The 25,464-nt window shown below is 48.3% G+C and overlaps 3 protein-coding genes across 4 annotated transcripts; 2 read left to right on the top strand and 1 right to left on the bottom strand.

Annotated features, from left to right (window-relative positions):
* Positions 1 to 705: 705 nt before the first annotated feature.
* On the top strand, positions 706 to 4,431 carry LOC149371431 (neprilysin-1-like). The gene is made up of 2 exons (XM_089585172.1): positions 706 to 1,089; positions 2,571 to 4,431. Exons 1-2 carry the CDS (start codon positions 706 to 708, stop codon positions 4,416 to 4,418), a joined length of 2,232 nt encoding a protein of 743 aa, XP_089441298.1. The 3' UTR covers positions 4,419 to 4,431.
* A 1,369-nt stretch (positions 4,432 to 5,800) lies between these two features.
* Positions 5,801 to 14,766, top strand: SAK (polo like kinase SAK). The gene is made up of 11 exons (XM_089565666.1): positions 5,801 to 6,081; positions 6,623 to 6,718; positions 6,782 to 6,880; positions 7,759 to 7,986; positions 8,122 to 8,210; positions 8,311 to 8,516; positions 9,263 to 9,396; positions 9,992 to 10,337; positions 12,504 to 12,637; positions 13,775 to 13,857; positions 14,559 to 14,766. Exons 1-11 carry the CDS (start codon positions 5,950 to 5,952, stop codon positions 14,743 to 14,745), a joined length of 1,734 nt encoding a protein of 577 aa, XP_089421792.1. The 5' UTR covers positions 5,801 to 5,949; the 3' UTR covers positions 14,746 to 14,766.
* Positions 14,731 to 24,593, bottom strand: M6 (neuronal membrane glycoprotein M6). Of its 2 annotated transcripts, none has more exons than XM_089565668.1 (4): positions 24,185 to 24,593; positions 21,716 to 21,884; positions 20,221 to 20,519; positions 14,731 to 18,064 (listed from the first exon to the last, which is right to left on the bottom strand). In XM_089565668.1, exons 1-4 carry the CDS (start codon positions 24,186 to 24,188, stop codon positions 17,769 to 17,771), a joined length of 768 nt encoding a protein of 255 aa, XP_089421794.1. In that variant the 5' UTR covers positions 24,189 to 24,593; the 3' UTR covers positions 14,731 to 17,768. The 2 variants fall into 2 exon arrangements, with proteins under 2 accessions (XP_089421794.1, XP_089421793.1); XM_089565667.1 differs by lacking the exon at positions 24,185 to 24,593 and adding an exon at positions 23,775 to 24,019.
* Positions 24,594 to 25,464: the final 871 nt, after the last annotated feature.

Here is a 25,464-nt window from a genome sequence, read left to right on the forward strand (position 1 = left end):
CATAGGAGGAGGGATCATCAGGCTTACATTTCAGCATTGCTCCACTACCGATATGCTGTCCGACGGCACAGAAAGCGGTTTATTGCACGTCGGGTTTCGGGATCGTATGTATTGCTGCTGAAGGTGTAGTTTTTTGACAGAATTAAACATACTCACTGGTTACTTGGTTCACCTCGCCATATTTGATAGACTTACGCGTGTTCTTCGATTTTCTCTATCCGGAATGGCGGGCCAGAAAATCGGATCCGAAGACCTTTAAAACTTTGAACCCAAGACCAGAAAACTTTGAAGCTTTAGGGGAGGTGGTGTGATGACGATGAAAAAAATGTTATCGTGTATTTCTCATTGTTATGCATACGGTGTATTGTTGACGCTGGCGGATGGACGTGCCATACGAATTCTCGACGTCAGGCTTTTGCTAAATGCCAAGCAAGGAGAAAGAGAAACAGAAAATCCGTTCGAAGGACTCGCCGAGTAAAGGTTGTAGAAATCTAAGAAGCAGCTCGCGGAAGAAAGAAGAAGGTGCTATCATCGACATAGCCTGCTGAGCCCACAACAAAAATGGCGACACAGTAGGGCCAAGAAAAAGCACTTCGGACGTTCGACCAGCGCAGTGTCTGCAGCCTTCCCCTGCATGCGAACACTGCTACGAGGCGAGTCGGGACCGAGGCGTAACTCCATCGTCGCAGGCATCGAGACGGCAGCATGCACCCGTTGGCTGCCGGGAACCGGCCGGAGCGGCTGCACGAGCTGACGTGCGACCTGAACCGGCCGCGCGTCGTGGTGGCGGCCACGGTGCTGGCCAGCTTTCTCATCTCCGCCTTCATCGCCATCGGGCCCCACTCGACGCGCATGGAGTACGTGAAGGCGCACCCGGCCTGCAAGTCGGCCGAGTGCACGGCCCTGGCCCAGGCCATCTCGTCGAGCGTGAACCCGCGCATCGCGCCGTGCCAGAACTTCTACCGGTTCGTGTGCGACGGTTGGATCAAGACGCACCCGGCGCGCGATGCCGAGCTGCGCCGCCTGGTGCTCCGCGAGCTCGCCGACGAAGTGGCCGCGTCCCAGAAGAAGGCCCTCATCTCCACGCAGGTACGTTATTCTGGGCCACTGCGAAAAAAATTACTTCATACACAGCCAAGACGTATGTGCGTTGAAATGCAACAGAACGCTTGCTTCTTAGCACGGGCCGAGTTTTAACGCAGTATACGCACACGTGGCAGTAATTCAAACGCGTTGGAGGTCATCGTGAACACTCGTACGCGCCAAATGGCTTTCGCCCGGCTTCGCATATTGCAACAAAATGCACGTGGCCTATAGCTGATGTTCGCGTTTCAGGAAGTCTTTGCAGGTACTTGCTCCAGAACTACCAGCCAAATATCACACACACCCAATGTGTATATGCTGAGCTGCTTTCTTATAGGCGTTATTCACCCTCAGATTTGGCGGGCTGCAAGGAGGCTTCTGAGTGGCAACCCTGTAGTCCGCCAGGGCCAGGCCATAATATTTGGAGGTACTAAACTAAAATCTGCACAAAGGGAGGTTGAGAGGGGCAACGTATCCCGCTTCTATAATAAAGTTCTAATAAAGTTATGCTGAAGGGCGCTGATAAAAGTCCCTTCCGCCACACTATGGGGTGACGGTCATTAGCGCATTGGCCGGACGACAGGACTGTCTCGCTCGTGTGGCCGTGACGCGATGCGAGTGCGAGTGCCATCTTGTTGCGCGCCATGGTTGCCTGAATAGGCGCGCCGCGCAACTGACGTTACGTAAATGAAATGAGGGCACCGCCTGATATTGCTCACTGGACTGTCGTGTGCACCCTGCACCAGCACGATGGAAGCGGCAGCGGAACCTGTTTACAACAGTGCGCAGAGGAGGCGTTTCGTCAACCCCTCACCTGATGCAAAGTTTTCTTTGCCAAGTAGAAACTGCAAGAGTGGCGCGTTTCTTATGGTTAGGGGATGGGGAGGGAGGGGGTGGGCACTAGTTTTTCAGTTGAGAGGTAAATGGGGACTTGACAGCCTCGTGAACCTGCACTTATCGACTATGTCGTTCGCTCGACACGATATATAGTTCACTAGCTCAGGCGTTCGGCTACTGATCATAACAATTTACGGCAACAGCGGTAGCACTCTACTTGAGGTGAAACGGAATCGCCCCCATGCACTAGATTTCTGCGCACGCTCAGGAACCCCAGCAGTCGAAATCATTCAGGAGACCTCCACACCATAGCTTATAGCCCAGAGTGTGCCCTTGAAAATTATATTAGTACAGCATGCAGCAATCCAGAAAAGAGAGTTGAACAAAATAGGATGTGTTTCCATCGGAACGGAAGTGTTTACATCGATCGCATCGAAAAGTTAAGACTCCCATAGAAAACCAATGGGAACTCTCTTGACGATAGCAAAAACGTCAATAGAAAAAAATTCAAGACTGCCGACCGATGACCTGCGGATATATATCGATTGTTACACTGAAATCTTACGTTATATAAAAAAATTGCGTTCATAAAAGGTTTCCCGCTCAAAAATGCTTTTTGTCCAGAATTGTTGGGTATGAAAACTTCGCAGGTCCCAGCTCGAGGTCAAGACGCCTTCCAAAGACTCGCTTACGTCTACCAGTCGTGCGTACGCGTGGAGAAGAACGATCCAGACGGCATCCGTGTTCTCAAGGAGTTTTTCGGCTTTATCGGTCTAGAGTGGCCTCAGGTGACAAGGACTCGTTCCCTGGACGTCCTCTTGACAATGGTGAAGCTCTCTCTGCAGTGGGACATCCCCACACTGATCTATGTCACCGTCAAGCCGAGCCCTTTCGACCGCGCCAGGCTTCTCATAGCCATCGACCGCGGCACGATACTGGACAAGGGTCAGGCAGTGCAGCGGAAAGCAGCCGTCCGCAAGATTGCGTCGCTGGCTGGAGACATCCTTGGCGATCCTGGACAGTCCGAAAAGATCGAATCTGCCGTGGTGCTCTGTGAAAAGTATCTCCGCGATCAAGCCAACAACGTGCGCAAGACCGCCCGTAAAAGGAGTCTCGAATTCAGGCGGGTTCTGAGCTTCAAGGAGTTAGAGGTCATGACGTTCGTAGACGAAGGCACCCTCTGGTTAGACGCAGTCAACGCTCAGCTTTCGGCTGGGCACCGCCTCCCGCCCAATGAGCAGCTCATCCTTGAGCACCCGGACCACGTGGTCGCCACGGTGAGGCTTATCCGGAAGCCCGAGCTGGCACAAAGCCTTCTCTACTACCTCGGCTGGTTGCTCTTCCAACAGCTCGGCCCCAAGGCGGCGCTGTCGATCCGAAAGACGCAGTTCCTGCTGGACCGACAGGTGCAGTCCACGCAGGACAGTGTGGCTCCGGCCGAGCTCAACCTCTGGCGCGTCTGCATGCGAGAGGCGGAAGACCTGATGCCCACCGCTTTCAGCGCGCTGTACGTGCAGCAGCATGGTGCAGCTGCAGAAAAGCCCAAGTTTGACGTCAAGGCCATCGTCGACCACGTGCTGTGGGTGACCACGGAGACGGTGCGTCGAGTGCGCTGGATGGACGAGAAGACCAAGTCCAAAGCGCTGACCAAGCTGAAGAAGATGCGCGGCCTCATCGCTTTCCCGCAGTGGATGCGCAACAGCTCGGTCGCACGTGGCCTGGACTCCGAGCTTCCAGACTTGAGCGAGCACTACTTGGCTACCTGGTTGCGCGTCAAGGAGGCCAAGAGCTCAAGACTGCGCAGAGGTCTCCGGGACAGACACCAGGACGACCAGACGTACCACTACCGAGTGTCTCAGGTGGGCGTCCGCTACTACGCGGACGAGAACCGGCTCATCGTGCACCCTGCCGTGCTGTCCGTGCCTCTGTACGCGTACGGGGGACCCGTTGCACTCAACTACGGTGCCCTGGGAACCATGGTGGCGCGTCAGGTGCTCGGCGCGTTTGACAGCGACGGGTGCAACTACGATGAATCTGGCAACGAAGACCATTGGTGCTCCTCCGAGTTTCGCGAGGAGTTGCAACGAGGCATGACCTGTTACAATGATCAATGGGAGGCTGCGAGCGCCCGCGTGCCCGGAATGGCGGCTCACAATGACACCTGGAGCCGGCTGCAGTTGGCTGCAGACACCGAAGGCTTACGGGCAAGCCTGCGCGCCTATCGACTCCTCGTGAAGAACCTCGGAGGCGATCGCTACGATGAGGCTCTGGCTGGCCTGAACTACACGCCAGAGCAGCTGTTCTTCCTCAACCGGGGTATGCTCTATTGCGCCAATCTCAACCTGCGACTGCTGAGAGAGAACAGCCGGGAGGACATGCTCGCAGCGCACGAGTACCGTTGCAATGCGCCGCTGATCAACATGGCAGACTTTTCCAAAGCGTTCAGCTGCAAACCTGGAGACCTCATGTACGCGAGAAACAAATGCGCCATATGGTAGAGAAATAAAAAAAGTGTCAGTGTTTGGTTCATGGGGTTTAACGGCCCAACTTGACTCAGGCTATGAGGGACACCGTATAGTGAAGGGCTCTGGAAATTTAGACCACCTGGGGTTCTTCAACGTGCACTGACACCGCACAGTGCACGGGCCTCTAGAATTTCGCCTCCATCGATATTCGACCGCCGCGGCCGGGATCGAACCCGCGTCTTTCGGGCCAGCAGCCGAGTGCCATAACCACTGAGCCACCGCGGCGGCTAAAAGCGTCAATGTGAGTACAATGCATGGTTAATGCTTTGACGTGAAGTCTAGAGATGCTCTAAGAAAAAAAAAACGGTTTCTGTAAGCGATCTTCAGAAATGTGCGTGTCACTCATTCTGCTATCTTCTTAATGTGTATAACAGCGACAGCAGAGGCTATTAGCACAAAATGATCGAATATGGTACAAACGCTACACGTCGTCCGCAATGCAGCTGGCCAACACAGAGGACGCTGAATTTATAGTGTGCGATATTCGTGTGGTGCAAGATCAGCTGTGGCAGTAAAAGAAGCGTCGCTGACTTCTAGGTGCACCGAGAACCCCTTGTGGGCCAGCGAAGGGCCTGGGTGCATAAATGATGAAAAAACTTTATTTGCACCCGTCAAGGAATCAGAGGGCGATGAAGACTTGATCGCCGTCACCCCCCCCCCCCCCCCCCCCCCCCCCGCCCCCTTTTAGAAGGCTGGGATCCCTTGGGATTACACTGTCATTACACTGTTTACACCTCGGGTCTTGGATCGCCATGGAGGGAAAAAAAACTGGGTAGCCACCCAAACCTGGGAGACCTCATGCCCCTCGTGGAGAGTAGTAGTTGCCTTGCACTCTTTGAAGAAAACCACCAGTGCTGTACAACCGCAGATGCTTCATTGCGAAAGCGAACAGATGCATTCACTTTCCTGATTTTCCCTCTCACCTGTTTTTTTTTTTCCATTTTATGCTCTCTGTGGATATCATGCAGCTTCACAGCGGAGATGGTCGCTGCAATTGCTGCAGTGGTGGCGCAGAGTGCGGAGTGGTAAGCAGGAAGATCTACGCGGAGAAGGGGTAAAGGTGGTAGTCGGTATGTGTCGCAGCGATGAAACGGTAGACCGGTAAACTGTTTGCACTGACTACGCTGTAACTTTTGAAATGACGCCCTGTTTTTTTCTATTTTTACACCCTATCTGGTGTACTGTCTGGCAAATTAAGTTGCTCCATCACTGTGACAGCAAATAAGAAAGCAGTAAACATGCGCTAAGATTGAGCAGAAAAATACTGTGCAGTTTGGGTAATTTGCAGGCATTGGACTTAATTACAGCTGAAATGTTAGCAAAAACAGGAAAAAAAAAGGTACTAAACATTAATAGCGAAACCGAACTGAATAGTTGTCGGGAGTCAACACTATCCAATGCAATCCGAGATTGCCGCGTATGTTGCCGCTTCAATTTTGAACTTATGAACACGAACAGCAGCTGTTACGAAAAGTAAGCTGCTGACCAGCGTTGATATGGTTGTATGTCCCAAAGAAGCAGCAGTGTACTCTCGCACGATCTGTGCCAGCCATCCGTGATTACAGTGCGCGACTACGTTCAGCGGGAGATGGTCTTGTCAACGGATGGCTCGGCCAAGCTTGGGGACTCCATACAGGCAAGTAGATCTTAACAGTCGCGCTGTCATTATGATTTGTAAACTTGGGAAGTAAGCTTTTCCTATCTATCTATACGATCCTCAAACTTGGCATTTACATACAAGGTATAGGTGACATGCCCAATCCTCACGAGCAATATCATTAAAAAGTATCTTGTTTTGCTTGTGCGATCGACATCCAAGCCCATCGTGTTTGTAAATTCAGATTGTTTTCGATCCATAATACAAGGTTTATCATCTCTGTCACAGTAGTTGTGGTTCCCTGTCTGTTGAACATTTCATGGAAAAAAAACTGGAACTTCGCAATTTTATGGCAGATGGTTTGTTCCCCGAACTTCCTAGTCATGCATGCATATAGCGAGCGTCTAGTGTAAGTTCTTTCTTGTACCAAATCTTTGCGATAACTGTAAACACTGGGGTAGAATTTCGCCATAGCGAACATTTAGACGCCTTGTGAGAGCTTCGCATGTGGCTACAATTTGGTATCTGCATACATCTGGACTTTTGCTGCTGTTAAGTGCTCTGTTGCCGTTCCGTGCAGGATTACGAAGTGTTCAACTTCCTTGGAAAAGGGGGCTTCGCAGAGGTGTACCGCGCCAGATCAAAGCTGAACGGACTCGAAGTGGCGATAAAAATGGTGGGTCAAGCTGATAGTTAATCTATGCGATCATTGAGACCAACATTGCCTTTCTGTCGCTAGGTCGATAAGGGTGTCCTGAGGCGTACCGGTGTCAGCAGCACTAGGGTGCAACAGGAAGTCGCCATCCACTCCAGGCTGAAGCATCCAGCTGTTGTTGAGGTGAGGGAGGAAAAGTTACGGCGATGTGTTTAGTTTACATGCTGTAACAACGCACGGGTATGTTTTAATCAGATCGCACGAATTTTGCTTTTGTAGGCAAGTTCTGAGTTTTTGTATATCAGATGTTTTCTGTTTATTTTCTGTTTTCATTATGTGGCACTTCTGAAGTGCTGTTTTGGAAATGAGATGAAGGTTAGTAATCTTGAAAGAAACCAGACATTCTTCCAGTGAGAGAAAACCTCCACCATAGGCAGGGAAATGTTTGCTCACTGTCATGGTTACAACCAGGGGCACCGCATATGCATGGCTAGTCGGCATGTCTGAACACTGTGTACAACTGCTGATAGCATTTTTGCATAACTGACTGCACACATTGTCATTCATCAGTTATCGAAAAATAAAGGAGCACAAACTGATGCCTCAGTCAAGTGACTAACATAGAAGATCAACAGTAGACTTCAATGTGTATAGAATTATATCAATAATCAAAACTAGTGGTGTCTTCATACAAAGTTTGGCTCAAATTCAGTAGGTCTTTCTTGTTTTTCATTAAAGCTAGATGCAGAATGCACAGGCTTCATTAACACCACATTTTAATCACGAATGCCATGTAAAGTCTAAGTGGCTATGCATGGGCTGAATCTGTTATGCTGACGATATATTGCAAAAAAGAAAACATTCCAGTGTATGTTGCACTTGATGTCGAAATCTGAAGAGAAATTTGATCCAGTTTGATGTTTGCCACTGTTGGGTCAGCATTGGTTGTCTCTTGCTTGTCTAACAACGGGAAGTGAAATGAGTGAGCGCAGCTGTTCAGGAATTACTTTAGTGCAGCAACTGCGTTTGTCGTGAGAGAGAGCCTTGTTGTTGCATTGCAGTTGTACAACTACTTTGAGGACCGCCAGTATGTGTACCTCGTGGTCGAGTACTGTCCGGGCGGAGAGTTGCAGAGCTACCTGAAGTCGCGCAAAGGCCCGCTCAGCGAACCTGAGGCTAGCCACGTGCTGGCCCAAGTCGTGTCGGGCCTCCTCTACCTGCACTCACACAACATCCTCCACCGGGATCTGAGCCTCTCCAACTTGCTGCTTACCCGGGATCTTGATGTGGTGAGAATGTGCAGTGCCCCGAAACATGCCGTGCCAGGCATTATTGTCATTGGCATGCTTTTTTTTTTACATATAACGCACTGTCAGTTTCATACTGTCTTAATCTGTTGGTGCTGGTGTTTCTACCTTCCTCAGAAAATTGGCGACTTTGGGCTGGCTACACAGCTGAAGAACCCATGGGAGCGTCACACTACGCTGTGCGGCACGCCAAACTTCATGTCTCCGTAAGTGATTTCAAATCGGTCATGACACAGTCCTTATTACAGCTGTAATACATAGCTAGCGCCTGTGGCCGCGACTAATGTTTCCACTGCCTGCATGCAGGGAAGTAGCTTCCCAGAGTCCACATGGCCTGGAGGCAGATGTGTGGAGCCTCGGGGTGATGCTGCACACATTCCTGCTGGGTCGGCCACCTCCCCACAACTGGGCGGCCTGTTCTATTGAGCTGCCTAGCTCTCTGTCTCCGGCTGCTAGGCACCTGCTCTGCCAGCTGCTGCAAAGGAACCCCCAGCGAAGGATCCCCCTGCGATGTGTGTACTCCTTGCATGCCAGAACAAAATGGTAGCCTCATTTGCTGGCAGTGCTAAGGAGAAAGTTAATCTGAGCAGGCTCTAAGAGATCTTTAAAACTCATGTTCAGCTGAAATCTTGAACTGCGAGCAACAGAGCACCCATTCCGCTGTTCAGCATGAAGCTGCATACTTAATTCATGGCCGTGCCAGCTGTATCTGTGCTGTGGCAGAATGCTGAACAGTTGTGAACTGAGATTTTCGTGTGGTAGTTTCTCTGGAGCTAACCACTATTTTGCCCGTTATAGCCTTGTTGTTTCTTGTTGAATGATTTCCACCTCTGTAAGTCCACAACCATTTGTATATCTCATGCCATGTGCATATGATGTGTATGCTATGCGAAGAATGGCACAACAGAACCTGACGAGGATCAGAAGAGTACACACACACATAAGATGTGTTTAGTAGCACATAGTTTTTTTGTATAGGACAGGATGTAGTATTTCTGGTTACAAGCTGCCAACCATAAGGGAAAGCATCTTTCACATCTTTTACGCAGCTTTTTTTTACCCCCGTATCTAGTTTAGTGCTCTTGAAGTCAGGTCACAAATGGTTAAAGAGCATGGCTCCTCATATCTGATATAGCTGCAGTGAAAGGAAAGGCTCTTCTACTGCTTGTTCAATACACAGGGAAGCCCAGAGCTATTTTTTTTGTTTGCTGTGAAGCATAATGAAGCGTGTGCCTGTTTGTTCTCCCTTCTCTTGCAGCAATTCCAGAACAGGCTTTCATGAAACAACCTGGCCAGCCCTTGCGACCCCTCTCCTCCACAGTGGAGCCACCCAAGAAACCACTGAACACTGCAGGCCTTCGCCCAGCCAGCCTTTGGGCACGAAATATGAGGGTGAGATTTGTGTGCTTGTGTTTCCGACTCTGTAGGGTATTGCTTCACGTTTTATGTAGGCTCTCTGTATAGCTCAATGCCTCTCTTCCATTCTTGCATTGTTCCGGTGCATTGCAATGAACTAGCATGGGCTCACCGAACTATTCATAAAAATAATGCACTAAGGGTACAGACTCGAGTGCAACAGTCCCTCTTGTTGTCTGCCATAGAAGCTGGCCAAGGTGGTAGAATTTGGGTGGCAAAAAGGAAGATAGTAGAAAATTTCGTGCATCTTCAGACCTCTTCACATCTTCCAGTCATTTACTAGTCTTCCACTAATGTGCAGTGTGTTGCAAGTTTAAGAAAGAACGGCAAAACCATTGAGGTAAACAACTCTGCGGGTATTGCTCGACATATCCTGTGTTCGAAGTTTGGCTAGTGTACACAGGAGATGAACGTAGACAGGGCAGAACCTTTAAACACAGTCGTCTTTTGCACCATGGATGCATTCTCAAGCTTCCTATGGCTTTTAAAACCGAGGCTTTGCAAGTCTGAACTGACGACCATCATGAGTATCGTTTGCGCTTATCATGAGGCTTGTTGATCCCTGATGCAGTTGAGCATCCTGGAAGATGGTGAAGTGTGCATCGAGTTCCTTAGTGCTGACCAGACAACGGTCGGTCGTGTTCTGCGAGTGTCGGGCGATGGCACTCAAGTGCTGCTGTACCGACCACCTGTGGGCCATAACTCCTCCTCACTGGATGGGCCGCCGCCGCCGGTGCCGCAGGGCTGCCGACCGCGGCCCTGGAATGCCCTTCCACGCCCCTACTGGCCCAAGTACGCCTGCGCGGCCCGCTTCGTTGCCCTGGTGCGCCAGAAGACGCCCAAGATCATCTTCTACGCCGACAGTGCACTCTGCATCCTCCTCGGCAGTGGCGACTTCGAGGTCAGCTTCTACTCTGGTAAGGAAGCTACTTGCAGTTTCATATAACCCTGTGCCTAGAACACAGACGTGGTGGATGGCTGCGATGACAGAATGTACATTTTCATGAGCAGTTGATCTAGCATATGCAATTGCCACTAATGCTACAAGCTTCCTGTTCAACCTCGCTCGCTAGCCAAACACGGATATATTGAACTCGAAATGGGATCGCCAAATAGTTCCATATATTGATAATTTGATATATAAAAAACTGAAATAGCTATATTTATCGCCAACGTAGCAGCGAGAATATATTGCACTCACGGCAGTGACGCGCCACTCGCCAGCGTGCTGGCAGCGCACCACTTGTTAAGAGCTCCTAGTCTTCTTCGCACCTAAGTCCCTCAGCCCCTACAGACAGTGCTTTGGAAGAAACCACTGCCTATCATAAGATGCCTAATCCTGTTACCAGTATAATACAACTAGAATAATTGGTGATTAAAATTAAGAAACAGTTTGTTTCCACAACGCCTTCGGCAGCGAGCCACGCCACGCAAGGGCCGTTGCTAGGCTTTATTTAGTTAGGTTGGCTTAAGCGCATGAGAGCGATGTGGCTTGGAAAATGAATGCAAGAGACTGAAGACCTCCTTTAAGCACACCCCACGCTCACCTCATCCCTGTTTCAGAGTGCTAGCGCTGCCAACAGGTGCCCAAGGCCGTGCAGCCAACCAGTCTCCGCACACAAAAAGTGATCAAAAAACGTCATTAGGAAAAGCGCAACTCGCAGGGGCATGAAGGATAGTTCAATATATCAAACAACCGGTGTAATTGCAGTTCGATATACGGCGCGACTTTCCTTTGCTATTACGCAGGATTTTCAAGGGGATAATCTGTGTTTGATGTCGCCAATAATTCAGAAGATCTGGTTTTGACTATAACAAAGTCAGAGGTGCCCCGCTGTTTCTTCAATATAGCCGTTGCTCAGTCTGGAACTGTTGTGAGCCGATGGGCTTACTTGCCACCATGCAGACGGAGGGCAATATAGCTGGCATTCAGTCTGCCGCCGATACATGCTGGCATTTTCGTGGCCGGCGTACTTGTACATCTATAACGGGTGCTCCATCCAATGCCATCCAGAATGAGTGCTCGCGACGGAGTTGCTGCCGCTCTCCTGCTTTTAGCGGGGCTTTGATCATGGCCGCCTATTAGGCAATGGAAATCATTGTGTGCTTACGTGTTTCCCACATCACTCATATTCGCCTTGTGAAACCAGCATGACGTCGATACTGCCAAGCACACCAAACACACTGCCAAACGGTAACACTGTGCAAGCACACTGAAAATAAGCACAGCACGGTGCCAGCGGGGAAGTTGGAGAACAGGGAAACTTCAATTACATTGGCAACTCTTCTAAAGTGTACTGGGCCGCATGCACCAAACTTGCATGACATTGTTCAGCGGGTCGTGTACTTGATGAAATTTTGATGAAGATGGGTACGCCGGGAATAAAAGTTTGTCACACCTGAACCGATAAAGAACACGGAGAAACGCTTCATGCAGGTCAGAAAAGTTTACTGCATGTTTTGTGCAGTGCAGAACCGATTATGCGCAGTAATTCGTTTGCCTCATTGTATGGATAAGGAACACTTGCGCACAGTTCCAAATCGACATACTCAGCGTGAAACAGCAAGTGAAGTTCACTTCGAGTTCGTTTAACTCACCCTATAAGAAAATCTTACTTCATAAAAACAAGATACCAGATATATGGCATCCTGTAGGAGCTTCCCAGGGGAATAGCTATTGCTTTGTCATTATAACAGGGCTTGAATGTAGTATTTTGGAACAAGAGCCTCTGTCAGCCATAAATGGCTAAGTGTTTTAAAGTGTAGCCTGAGCTTGCAGGCGTCTGTTGTCACAACCATGCACCATCAACCACATGAAGGCACCATCTAGGCACTTCGATTGATACAGCTTTTACTTGTCTGCCACAGAAATGAATTCACACAAAATTGTCACGATCACGCAATGACTGCAGGTACAGAAATGCGGTTTGTTGTAGTCTTCAAAGAGCAGTCGTCACGTATTAAAGTCTTCTCATTTTGCTGTTCACACTCGAGTTGTCCCATTCATGTTTGTTGGCAACAGTGTGTTCATGTGCAGTGCTGTGTGCAGAGAAATCACAATGCACCCGGCATCTTTCTCACAGGTTCAAAAGTTGTGCGTGGTGGTGAACAAGTGCAGATGACCGACGCGTCGGGACACGAGCAGCACCTGACCATGCCTGTGGACACCAGCTTGCTTACGCCTGCCCAAGCTGATCTGTGGAAGCTCACTTGTGAGGCAAGTACTGCCTGCACTCTTTATCAGCTTGTTTGCACACTGCCCGGAACCCATTAGTGGTGCGCCTTTAACACGGACAATTTCTGTTCACTGCTCATGCAAGGTCTGCTTTTATGGTGTGCGGTTCCTTGGGTCGGTATTAAAGGGACCCTGTGGACAGCTCAATATTCGTTCTTAGTAAAGATTCTATGCCTCTTTCTGGCTGTTGTCTGGAAGAAAAAAAAGACACATTTATTCGGTGTTTTTCTTCTCGCACGAGAGATTCTAACGCATGTAATTGCATGAATGGCATGAATGGCAGTTTACCAATATCCCTTAAGAGGAAAGTATACAACAGCTGTGTATCTTACCAGTACTCACCTATGGGGCAGAAATGTGGAGGCTAACGAAAAGGATTCAACTCAAGAAGAGTGCAGTGAGCTATAGAAAGAAAAATGATGTGGAAGACGGCAGAGTGGGTGAGACATCAAACACGGGTTAATGACATCCTAATCGAAATCAAGAGGAAGAAACAGGCCTGGGCAGGGCATGTAATGCGAAGGCCAGACAACCTATGGTCCTTAAGGGTAACACACTGGATTCCAAGGGAAGGGAAGCGTAGCGAGGGGCGGCAGAAAGTTAGGTGGGCGGATGAGAGTAAGAAGTTTGTGGAGATATGGTGGCCGCACCTGGCGAAGGGCACGGTTAATTGGAGAGATATGGGAGAGGCCTTTGCCCTGCAGTGGGCGTAGTCGGGCTGATGATGATGGCAAGGTACCTTGTAGACCTCAGTGCCCCTGCGAGAATGTACACTTTCTGTCCAATTCCAGCTGCATTTCAAAGGAAACTAACGCTGAAAATTGCTGACATTTGCCCGGTCGTGTAAGAAAGTGGTCAAAACACCTTAACGCATTAAGGAGCGACTGCAATACAACGAGTCATTCACAAAGAGCTTTCTCAAAACTTTGGGTTGGAATCCACAGCTTTGCAACGGTGAGAATGGTTTGCAGCAAAGTGCTCCCTCATTGCAGAGTTTGAAGCGCACTAGCCATCAAAAAGAAAATATGGTAGCAGCAACAGCATTGGTAAGCACAAGCCAAGCGTCGTTAACATGCTGGCAATCGCTTGCCGGCTACTGGATATATCATCTTATTTCAGTATCACAGACGCTGCGTGGCCTTAGAATCAGCGTTGGAAGCCACTGATGAAGGATGGAACATATATCCAGCTGTGTTTGGCCGGTAAGCTATTCTTTGTTTTCCCACCGTGAGCAAGTGAGCAGGTCATGATGATGTTGCTTACAATGCACAGCAACAGCATAATCTGCAATAACATAAATGAAGGAAGTAAACCAGATGCTAACCAAATACTGTACTTATCCGAATGTAATGCAACCATCATTGCAAGGTGAGGGTCGACTTCACGGGTGCGAAATGGGAAAAAAAAATTATGCAAATGTAATGCGAAGAACGAGGCCGCATTGCGTTCAAAGTTGGCCAGTTTACAATCAAGTGTACCTCAAAAAATGCCTTTCCTGTGGCTCGCCTCCACAGGAAGGCTGCCCGAGAACCGCTGAAAAGATCATATAAGCATGGAGTCTCGATGCGCAGGCCTCGTGCTCGAGGCCTCGACTTAGAAACGAAACTTCACCCAGTCGCTCAACTGCGCGACAAGTTGTGCTCTCAACAACATTTAAACGAGTTGTTTACACAAAACCACTGATAAATTGCACGGTGGCTTGCGAGTTCGATTTCACCTTAAAGTATGTCAGATACTGATGCCGAGGAAATTTTATAAAACAGAGGTCTTTACGTCTTGCATGTTCCATTGCGGTGCTTCCAAACAAGTTGTGGGTTGTTGTGTGTTACGTCAGAAGTGCAAACCAAACCTGAATGCATAAGTGCTTATGAAGTTTCACCCCTTCTGTGGGAACATCTTGCAGGCGACCACAGAGCTGGCAGAAACAAGCTGGCACCAAGTCTCTGGGTTCGTGTTGCTTCTCCAAGGACTACAGCAGTGCTCTGTCTCCCCTGGGAAACCTGGGTAGCTGCTTCACGGGAGGAGGAACTTGTATGTCGACGCCTACGATGCCCCAACAGAGTCTCACGCGCACGAACCGTTTTTTGTAAATAAACCATAGCCTGCCATTTTATTGACCGAAGAGAAGGTACATCACACTTGGCGACTCTCCAGCAGAGGCCCCTTGGACGGAAAGCCAGGCATCTCCTGGCACACTAGAACACCGCAGTGAAATCACAATGCTGAAACCGGCATAAAAAGGAATAACCTTGAGATACACAACTGCACGCAGGGAGACAAAAAAAAATTGAATGCAAATTCATCACCATCAGACTTCTTTTTTTCACTAAGGCAGCACTATCCACAAAACTGCGCAAGGATGTCACTTCTCCACACGTGCATACAGTTCATTACTAGTGGCCCTGAAAATTTCCACAGCACACATCAGTACCGAGCACTGTGCTTGCAGGTGTGTTGTAATGCCACACGATGCAAAACAATGTGTCCAAGCTGTATAACAATGCACTACAAGGCATGTGCAATGCCACCTACTTTCCGCTACAGCGTGTTGTTGCTGTCAAAATAACCAGTGATGTTCAAGTAAACAAGTGGAATGAAACTCCACTAGCACTCTTTGTAGCACTGGGCACATCAAGTGAAAGCCTTATACATGTGAAGAGACATGACATATGCCGGACTTTGAGCGTGAGCGGCCACATGCTCACGTTTTCACCGCAAGAGTGAATGACCCTGAGCATACCTGTAACCCATGATGCTAGATCCTTGAAATACTGTGAAAGGTACAGCTGTGTAACCATGATCCAATACATCCGATGCTACATAATTGCAGGCATGCCTAGCAATGGGTTCCTCTGCACCTTCCTTACACCCAAAAGAAGTCGTGCAGAGAATATATGCTTCACCAAATTCTCCAGAGCACAGGCCAAAAAAGTCACCAAGACAAAGCTACTGCAATCTAGGACGACATCAAAGAGCTCCATCTGGTGGGCCTCTTCGCTTTCCGTCAAAGCACTGCACAAAATTAATAAGACTGTGTGTAATCAGTGGACATACAGCCTTCCTAAAAGAGCATGCTGTCTATCCACAGGTGTGACCTTTCAGTGGCAGTTGGTAAAAAAAAAATTCACTCGACAGAATTATTGGGTTTGGCTCTTCAAAACATCCGCTGTCACAAAGGCCAGTTTCAATTCTCAATAATCGGGGATGCAAGCTTAAAAGCTAAGCAATATGGAGCACGGAAGCAGATCTTCATTTACGCAGCTGCAGTAACCGGGGCCCAGACACGAGCCGGCACAGAGCGAGAAATCGAAACGCAACCTTTTCTGGCTAATTCAATCAGCATGCCTTTCGCGGCTCAAAGCCACTTAGCTAAAGTAATCCACAGTACACAGCACAAGAGTAAAAACAGGGTAGAATATTTCGGTTAGGCTACTAAGAAGCAATGCAGTGTTTCACTGCTGCAGCCAACAAAGTACAAGAAAAAAAAACCTATGCAGCACCTTACCTAAAAACCTCCCTGCTATTCTTGCCATGTGCTCTTAAGCTAATATGAGTATAAAAGTAAAACAAGGGCACCAGTAATTGCACGCAGTTTCGAGCATTTGAGCCAGCACTTGCACGCTGAATACTTCACCATAAATAATGAAGATGGCTCAGCATATAGATTCTCACTGGACCTGGTTCACGATGAGAAATGGAAGATGCTGCCACAGTCTGAAATAACCTTCCATCTGGACCATAACATTATAGCATCCGACTTCGAACTACGATGGTCAGAAACAAAATGCAAACACGAAATCACGGCACGGAGTAAATGTGCCTCCTGGGCACTAGAATATTTTCTGTAATGCAATTCATGAACGAGTGCGCTATCATAACTGTAAACACTAAATGTTGAAAACAAATGGAAAATGCCATAGTAATAATGTGGCCTGTGTGCGATTAGGCACCTACCAAAAAGGATTTCCACAGGAACACCAGACACAGCACACTAACTTTCTGCACCATGTTTCTGGAAAATGAATAAATGAAGGACAGATCACAATGCTCAGTCATCATAAGCTGAAATCATATAATGGTCCAGACATTCAGTCTGTACCCTCCACGCCACCATTGAACACGAATATCTGAATGAAAGGTGAACTACCTGGCAAGAAACACACTTGTTTAGGAATGTAATTGTAGTAATCACAATATATTTGCTAAGCTCAACTAATAGCTGAAAAATCATCTTTACCAAGCTCCTGCATGACCCAATTACATCATCACACACATGGCTACTCTCTTAAGTAACCGTAGACTGAAGAATTGCAAATCAAAAGGATTTGCATGGATTACAAACAATAAAATCTAGCTGCATCTCCGTTTTCAGATGTTAACACTCTACAGTTGCAACAAAATGCGACTACAGTAGCAATCATACATTTTAGAACTATGCTGAAGCAGTGTTAAAAAATGTAAACTTGAGAATGTGTAAAACTTCCAGTGACACAATGTAAAACTCCAAAATATTGAATGGTCTTATTAGGAAAACACAATGCCTTTCTCCTATCACTTGAAACAAAAGGAAGATATTAACCGAAGCCACACTGTTGCTTTTGTGACATATGGTCAACAAGCTGCCAAAATGTTTGTCAAATACTACAACATTCTGCTAAGGTTTTCTTTAACCTCTTGACATCACCAGTGTGCTGGAGAACACAATACCACACTTAGTCCAGTGCAGCATGAGCAACAATGCCGACGCTTAGCTAATTGTAAGTTACAACTCTGCCTTTTCTTACTGTCCGTTTTTTTTTTTTATTATTTATTTAGCGTGCCAGCCAGCACTCCTCTCCTCTTGTGTGGAAAACGAGGCAACAGTAAGTCTCATTTTTGGTGACACAACAAAAACCATGAAATGTGACCGGGCATTCAGAGAAAGGTCCACAGATGTGTTTCAGAATTGCTTTAAAAGAAAACATGGAGCAAGATGAGCACAGTGGTGTGCAGGTCAATATCGAGGTCATCTCCAATGTCGTGGCTGGCGGCACGCTCGCACCGAGAGGGAGTAGACGCGACTCTGGAAAAGAGGAGAGGGACCACGGCAGTGGCGGCGGTAGATCACAGGCGGTCAGAAGCGGTCCTTGGAGCCCAGCGTGGTCATCTCGGTGTCCTGCAGGTCCTGCAGCAGCTGCAGGTCGAGCAGCTTCTGCTGGTCACGCAAGTGGGCGTAGTTGGCTGCCAGGCACATGAGGTGCTGCACCAGGCCCAGCAGCACCAGCAGCGCGGCTGCCGCTGCCAGCCACAGCAGCAGTCCCGAGGGCTCCACCCAGTCCTTGCAGAACTCCTTACGCCGCGCCCCACACAGCTCCAGCAGTGGGCGCCCCGTGTGCTGCAGGGGCGTGCTCTCCTGGCTCACCAGGAAGTCTGCGTCATCACCATCCAAGGACAGACTTTCGACCCCTTCCCACTACACCAAAGTTCAGCAGCAAATTTTGTTGCCACACGAAAGGTGGCACAATGCAGTGCATATGAAACCAAGCGTCGCTGAATTTCAGCACGTAGAAAACAATGCACCCACTGGCACTGAGTAGATCTGGAACTGCCCGCAGTCCCTACCCGCGAGTCACTTCATTATCGACTCTGATCATTGGGAGGCTCTAATGCTCAGCCCCGACCCGGGGACGCAGCTCAAGCTCCTCCAGCTGGCTGAATACGCCACCGCTGCCCAAGGAACAGCGGCCATCGTTTAAGTGGGGGGCGGCTTCAGGTATCCTCTGTATGCGCTGGTAATAAAGTTTCACCACCACCACCCACTGGCACTTGCCAATACTTGCAGAATGTGCCAGTGTGCTTTGGGACTTACACAAGACCAGCCACGTTCAGGACAGCCGTACGGAGCTGTCACACCATAAAGTGAAGAGTGTCTCAACCAACCTGACCACGCGAATCAGCAAATTATAACCAGGGAACTGTTTGGAGACGGAGATGTGGTGTGGGCTAGTCAGCTAATCACTGCACACTTTAAAGAGATATGACAAAAACATGATAACGAAGAGCACAGAAATGACTGCACCGGTTCAGTCGTTTCTGTTCTTCATCGTCCTAGCCTCTTTTGCGCAGCTTTTAATTACACGCTGAAAAATCTGCCCTACATGGGTCTTTTGAAAGCTCACACACCAATAGGGAGGAGCATGTGCCGGTTCACCAGAACCTACAGCACCAATACAAGGCGAAATATACAAGTTTTCGGGCTGGCATCATTGCTGCTGGCAAAACAATGTCACCACTACAAGCCTAAGCCCGAGTCAAACTGGCAGTCTACAGTGATGACACATGAATTCATCTTTGAAAAAGAGTTTTAAGATGCAACCCAGAATAATGCACACTGTCTTCTTCCACAAAAAAAAAGGGGAGAGATCCTTCTGTATCTTGTAGCCTGCAGGAGCTACATAACTCTGGACCCCAGAGCAACCCCGACTATGCTAGAGGCATGGATTTCTAATGTAAGGCAGCATGGTAATGCAAGACCCAATACTAGCCTGAAGACCATGTAGCACATGAAATCAGACATCCTCGTTCCAAAATGTCCCATTGCAACTACCATTCATAACTTTCACGGGGTATAGGGGCGCCACTAGAAATTCAATAAGGTTGCCCAAGAGGTGATCCAGGAGACATGCCAGCCTTGTGTTGTGCTGAGCCGCTCTCCCCTAAGTATTAAAATAGAGAAAAACCTAGATATAACAAAATTGAGAAAAGTCCACAATTTTTCTTATATGCAGGTTTTCGTTACATCCAGTACATCCAGAAATGATTTGCTTTAAGTATGGGTGTGCAAATATTCGAAACTACGAATACGAAATGAATATCTTTGATATTCAGAATAGTTCATATTCGAGCAATTTATATTCTAGAATTTCCAAATAATCAAAAATTCCCGAATACTCACCAGTAATCTATACCGCACCAAGTTTCATAAATTTGACCTTGGCAAAACCACAATATGTGGGCAAAATATCCGATGATCGAATTTAAAGTGTTTAAAGTTCCAGGAAAACAATACAAAGGTCTCGTTCCTTTTCTTTCTTCTCCGTCATTTATCGCTTGGGCCAATCGCATTCCAATGCCACTAGGCTTGGCCTCATGCAATATTCCGCAAGCGGACTTTCCCATACATCACACATGCTGCAGACAACATGGCCAATGTCCCGCTTCGAACAATCACAACACGAAAGTGCTTGTTTTTTATCTATCCGTAATTTGTTATGTACTTAAAGTCCACACCCATGGCATTCGTCCTGTCACCTTCATAACTCTCTGAGCATGAGCTCCGCCATCCTGTTACGGTCAACTATGATAAGTGGGAAAGCCTACTAGCGGAATTTCATGTGAGGCACCTGAAGGGGAGAGTCCAGGTGTCGCAACAGGCAAGCAATCCTGTAAAAATCCCAGGATGGTTCTTTGCAACCCGCGCACCTTGTAAGTGGGCGTAATGGCCGGCATGACAATGATTGATGTTCGGCCCCTTTGAAAGCAACTCCTGCACACCATACACCTTCGTGGTCAGGTGTGGTACGTACCGAACAGCCTTAGGTCAAGGCACTGCTGCTCGAGCCTCAGCTGGTTGCAGAGGGCCCCCGCAAGAGAGCAGAGGAGTGCGGCCAGAGCCATGAACAGGGCCAGGGCAACCCACGCCAGAAAGGCCAAGTAGGAGAGCGCCAGGAGGAGAGCGCAAGACAGGCGGCCGCCCACCCTAGCTCGGTTTCCCAAGCGCTCGCGAGTGGGGCCCGTCGTGAGGCAGCCAATGAGTAGAAGGCATAGTTCCAGGAGCCCCATCAATGCTGCTGCCACCAGGGCAGCTGCACGGAGCTCCGAAGGTCTGCAGACAAACAAACACCATTGCAACAGGCTTTAAGCTTACATGTCCCTAACCTCTGCTGATGCAGCCTAACCAGCACTGATATGCAGTGCCCCACTCACGATGACAGCCCTGAGAGTAGGCAGCCAATATTCCCACACATTAGACGCCAGCCAAGGCATACTACTGGCGCTATCAGGCCACAAAAAAACACAAACTGGAGAGTGTGTGGCTTTTGGTACGTACAATTACCACATACAGATAAACAAATCAGAATATCTCGAAATCAAAACAACATCCAGACATCGCCACAGTAAATTTACCCCATTTACCAGTTTTAAGAAATTACTGCTTTAAGTTCAGTTATTTCGCTCGCACTTGCAATGATTGAAACACTCTCCCAGACACAGCTGTATCATCATCTACATTGACCGAATGCCTTCATCATATTGGGAACGTTGTGTTTGCCACTGAGGCAGAACAGTAAAACTACATCGCCTCTTTCAACTGAACTGATGGTTTTGTTCAGTTATGATGTTTAGTTCTTTTGCTTCGTGCCAAGAGATTGCATTTCCAAATGCCGTATGAGCTTTTACTCTCTGTTGAAAACCCGCTCACCCATGTATTTTGTACTTACTATTATGTCCAAAGTCATTCTTTCCACTCCTGTAATCGGCCCTCTGGGATTGATAGTATCGATAAATGAAATGAATGAAATGACAAAGAAGATTCATTTCTAATAATTCTTTCATACTTTGACTATTCAGTTAACTTGGACCCAGTGGCTGGGGCCCTGTTCACACTCTGTGTATCAGCAGTACTGGTGATGCGGATATGTTGAAGAGAAATATCTTTTGCAAGTGCCAGCAGCAGATTTGTGAGCAACTCTTAGAAGGAGCAGGGAGGTGGGGAAGTGGTGCTGCTATTTATGCAAGGCAATTCACCTTTTGTCATTAAAAAGAAAAAAAAAGCAGCAAATGCAATTTCTTCATTGGTGAAAATGTCTTGTACGATAAGAGAAAAAGGAGGAGGAAGACAGTAGTAATACTATGTCATGCGATATTACAGCAGCCACAATGCACGCAGACCTAATGTAGACCTGTGGTTTCACAAATGTGCTCCTTCAGAGTGTGCTTTCGCAATGCACACAACGCAGTGCCGAGATTAAAAACCTGCTCGAAACATGGGTAAACATCAAATAGTTCAATCGCACTCACCCATAAGGTGACCGGCGCTCGAAGACCACCTCCAGCATGCGCAAGGTGGAGTCAACTTGCCGCAGCACGGCGCCAAGGAAGACAGCCACCCCAGCACAGCACATGACGGTGGCCACCAGGGTGGCAAAAGGCACCCGGGAGAGGCAGCGCAGGCATGACCGCCGGCAACCTGCGCAGCACGTTTTGCCTTGCACAAAACTGGCACTTTCCACTCGGTCATGTTCTGCACACAACTAAATTCCGCCTTTTTCACAAGGCTGATCGGGGCATGTGTGCCTCTTCTCCTCCAGCTCCACTGGTTGAAAATGAAACCACCGGCTCCTAGTCAACATGCTCAGTTCATGTTAGTGACACGAGCATGCGACAGATGGCAGCAGTTGTCAAGCGCACGCACACGCACACTTGCCACAACGCAGGTGCAGCTGGCTCCTCGTGGAACCAGATTGCACCTGTGTCTCACACCTGTGCTTGTTTTCAACCAGTGGCAGACAAATTTTTGCCCCTCCCCAGAGGACGCCACATCTTGTCAAAGAGGTGGATTGCATAACTTGCGGTACAATTCTGCACAACATTTAAATGTAGCACTTTATATATATATATATCCAAACACCACAAAGTAAATAAATGTAAATAAAATCCCCTGTGTTCCTTGGTTTCTGTGGCTGTTGGCTTATCTTAAATGTATAACGAGCCCCTCATTCCCCTTCCCTTATCTGCACGCGCACACACACACACACATACTATATAGTAGGCATTTTCATCACTGACAGACAATTCTTTCATCTGCACTTGAACGGACTAAAAACCGTTGTTCCCAATGCTGAATAAACTGAAATTTTTGGCTCATGCAGAAACTCTAAGAACTGGTGCTTTGGTCACTGTGAAATGTGGCCCGTACAGACTTGCCGTAAAAACAAACCAGCTCAAGATAGCCAGCAGAGTTTCATTTAAATTCCAAGTTCAAAGTGTCCCATCTTTCTGCTATAGCTAACCTACTCATCAACTATTATGTTCCTGGGCCATTCGCTTATTTTTTTACTGCGACAGTTGTAGGATCCCAATCCTGTGTCATACAAGGCTCAGCGGCTGAAAGCCACAGAGCCATTGATCGCGGCGGGTGCAATATCTCCACAGCGCACGTTCGTGTGGGCGGAGTATGGAGTTCGATACAGCTATCGTGCCATCGACGAGATCAGAAAACTTGTTTTTTCGATACGTCGGGCAAAAGCCATATGGTTTAAAGATCAGAAAAATTCAAAGTTCATGGGCGCTCGAGTTTATTGCAGTGCATGAGGCCGCAAACTAGGAATGCAACACTTTCAAACTGCTACTGTGCGATGTCAGTGCACGAAGAACCCCAGGTGGTCGAAATTTCCGGAGCCCTCCACTACGGCGTCTCTCATATAGCCTTAGATTTGGGACGTTAAACCCAACCAAAACCAAACTTTCAAACTGCGTTTTCAGGCTTTTATGTCATGTACTACAGATGAAAAGAATATTTGTTCTGTCTGGATTTGCTACAAGCTTTCCGTTCTGCAGTTTTACGAGACTTTCTCGTGAACTTTGTGCTTTTATGCGTCGGCGGCAAAACTTGCATTTCGCATGCCATTTTAAAATCGTAGACGTAAAAACGTATAGTGCACATCTTATTTGATAGCATGCTTTCGAACCATTCCACCAGCCTTTTAGCGTGAAGCAGGACTTGGCATTGCGAAAGCGCAGCATCAGGCAGTACTCGCAACAACATAGGCGCAACGCGATTTCATATTTCAAATTGGCGCTGACGTAGTAGTGCCTAGTGACGCAGCAGCGAAACAAAGCCGAGTGGCCAACTACACAATGCGCCATCAATGCCTCCGATCACCCCGAAGTTCATCGATAACTTCCAAAGCAAGCACCCACTCAGCAAACAGTACCACACATAAGTGCCGTAAGCGGCCCCTATTCGGCACCGACATATGCATCAGCAACTGCACCAAAAGACCACACCAGAGTGCATAGGCGAGCACCAACCAAGTAGAAAGGGTTCGTGTAGGCCTACGCAGTGTCAACAACTCACCGATCGCAGTGCACGAGCAGCATTTCTTGTCCCTGGATATGCTCGAATACGAGTAGCTTTTTCTGCTGTATGTCATAGTCGATTTATGTTCCAGCAATGGTCGGATAATGCTCACACATGCAAATAACTCCAGAGCGTGCCACAACTACCTGCTCGTGCTTCTAGTTTCATTGGCCGCTATGCACGACCCCCTCGCCACTTCGCCAAGGGGCAAGCCCACACCCCACCGCGCGCGTCCCACCGGAGACCCCCCCCATGGCACGCACATGACGTAACGCGATGGCAAAGCTGCTCTGAAAGCATCGCGTTCAGCGCTTTTACTACCGCATTGAAATGCGCGATGTCTGATAGAGTTCAAGTGCGCGCTTTCGAGCATTTTCGATAGCAGCAGCTAGAAAAGGCAACCTTACCCATTTGTCCGGTCCGCGAACTCACTACTGATACGCTCCGAGCTGGACGGCGCGTACACACCGCATCGTGCGTTATCTCCGGTCGCTTGGTGTTACTTCAACAGTTTATTCCTCCTTATCAGTACAGTTCGGCGACACAACCTATGGCATCCGCACCTCAAGTCCACGGACCCACGACGACGAAATACCGAAACCTTGACTCCATAGAACGCGGCGGAGCAGTCCGACAGGTTCGCTTGTATCCTGTCGCCGTCATAGGAGCTGTTTCATATCACAGAAGCTCCGCACTCAAGATGCGATGTTATGCGTCGAGGCACAGGCTGGACGGCTCAAAACACCTGTTTAGGACGTAGCACACACCCCACTCTGCCAGCAAGCAAACAAAACAATGCGGAAACAGACGACGGAAATGGGTCGCGCGCACATGGCTGTCGCTAGAGGCGCAACGATCGCAGTCGTCTGCTAAAGGAAATTTGTAGTGTACGGCGTGTACGGGGGGAAATGTCGCAGGGGCTTATTCAGGGGCATGACTTCAAGATAAATTCTCGTTGTAGCTCGACACACGCTATCCACAACAACTTCAATACCGGACAGGTGTGTCGGCAAGCAAAATTTTGGCCACGAATTGAAGAAAATGCACAGTATTATAAGCCTGCAGCAAGACATTAAATGTAAATTATAAGCACAAATAACAGTGTTACTGATGCCACAACGCACCTGCACAACCGCTTGCAGTTAACGGCGCATGAAGTACTTACAATAGGAGCTTCCTCTATCTCAGATTCTGAAAAATGACATGACAGCCTGCGGGCGAATTTTACAGCATGGTGCCTTTTCGCCATACAGTTAGAACAGCAGCGCTCTTCTCGTGAAATAGCCTCTTAAAAATCATTGCCCGCGCCCTCCCCATTGTCCAAAAAGTACCATTCAAAAATGCGGAAAATTTTATTGCGTAGTTGCATAATTCCCTAGTCAAAAAAAAAAAAAAAACCATTGGGTCCAATTGAGATTTTCAATTGGACCCAGTTGGGAGTCGAATGGACCCAATTGTACTGAGGAATACCAATTGGGGAATCCAACTGCTTTCCATAATTCCAATTGTACTGTCCAAATGGTTTCTGAACTTCCAATTCGACTCAGGAATCCAATTGGGGAGTCCATGGTTTCAGTCATTCCAACTTACCAGTCCAATTTGGTCACTCATCTTCCACTTGGGGTCCAGTTCGCTCTGCCATTTCAACTGAATTATCCAACTGGTTCCCGGGACTCCATTGGTTTCA

This window comes from Amblyomma mixtum, chromosome 1, assembly GCF_055824585.1.
Source record: "Amblyomma mixtum isolate Tamu chromosome 1, ASM5582458v1, whole genome shotgun sequence".
Lineage (NCBI taxonomy): Eukaryota > Metazoa > Arthropoda > Arachnida > Ixodida > Ixodidae > Amblyomma > Amblyomma mixtum.

What these genes read in the sequence shown, in the direction of transcription:
- LOC149371431 (XM_089585172.1), top strand. Translation starts at nt 706, where the DNA reads ATGCACCCGTTGGCTGCCGGGAACCGGCCGGAGCGGCTGCACGAGCTG. An exon ending in AGGCCCTCATCTCCACGCAG is followed by an intron (nt 1,090 to 2,570) that starts GTACGTTATTCT and finishes AAAACTTCGCAG; the next exon opens with GTCCCAGCTCGAGGTCAAGA.
- SAK (XM_089565666.1), top strand. Translation starts at nt 5,950, where the DNA reads ATGTCCCAAAGAAGCAGCAGTGTACTCTCGCACGATCTGTGCCAGCCA. An exon ending in TCGAAGTGGCGATAAAAATG is followed by an intron (nt 6,719 to 6,781) that starts GTGGGTCAAGCT and finishes TTCTGTCGCTAG; the next exon opens with GTCGATAAGGGTGTCCTGAG. An exon ending in GCGAAGGATCCCCCTGCGAT is followed by an intron (nt 8,517 to 9,262) that starts GTGTGTACTCCT and finishes CTTCTCTTGCAG; the next exon opens with CAATTCCAGAACAGGCTTTC.
- M6 (XM_089565667.1), bottom strand. Translation starts at nt 23,850, where the DNA reads ATGACATACAGCAGAAAAAGCTACTCGTATTCGAGCATATCCAGGGAC. An exon ending in CTGCTCGTGCACTGCGATCG is followed by an intron (nt 21,885 to 23,774) that starts GTGAGTTGTTGA and finishes CGTGCTGCGCAG; the next exon opens with GTTGCCGGCGGTCATGCCTG. An exon ending in CCTTGACCTAAGGCTGTTCG is followed by an intron (nt 18,065 to 20,220) that starts GTACGTACCACA and finishes GTGATGACGCAG; the next exon opens with ACTTCCTGGTGAGCCAGGAG.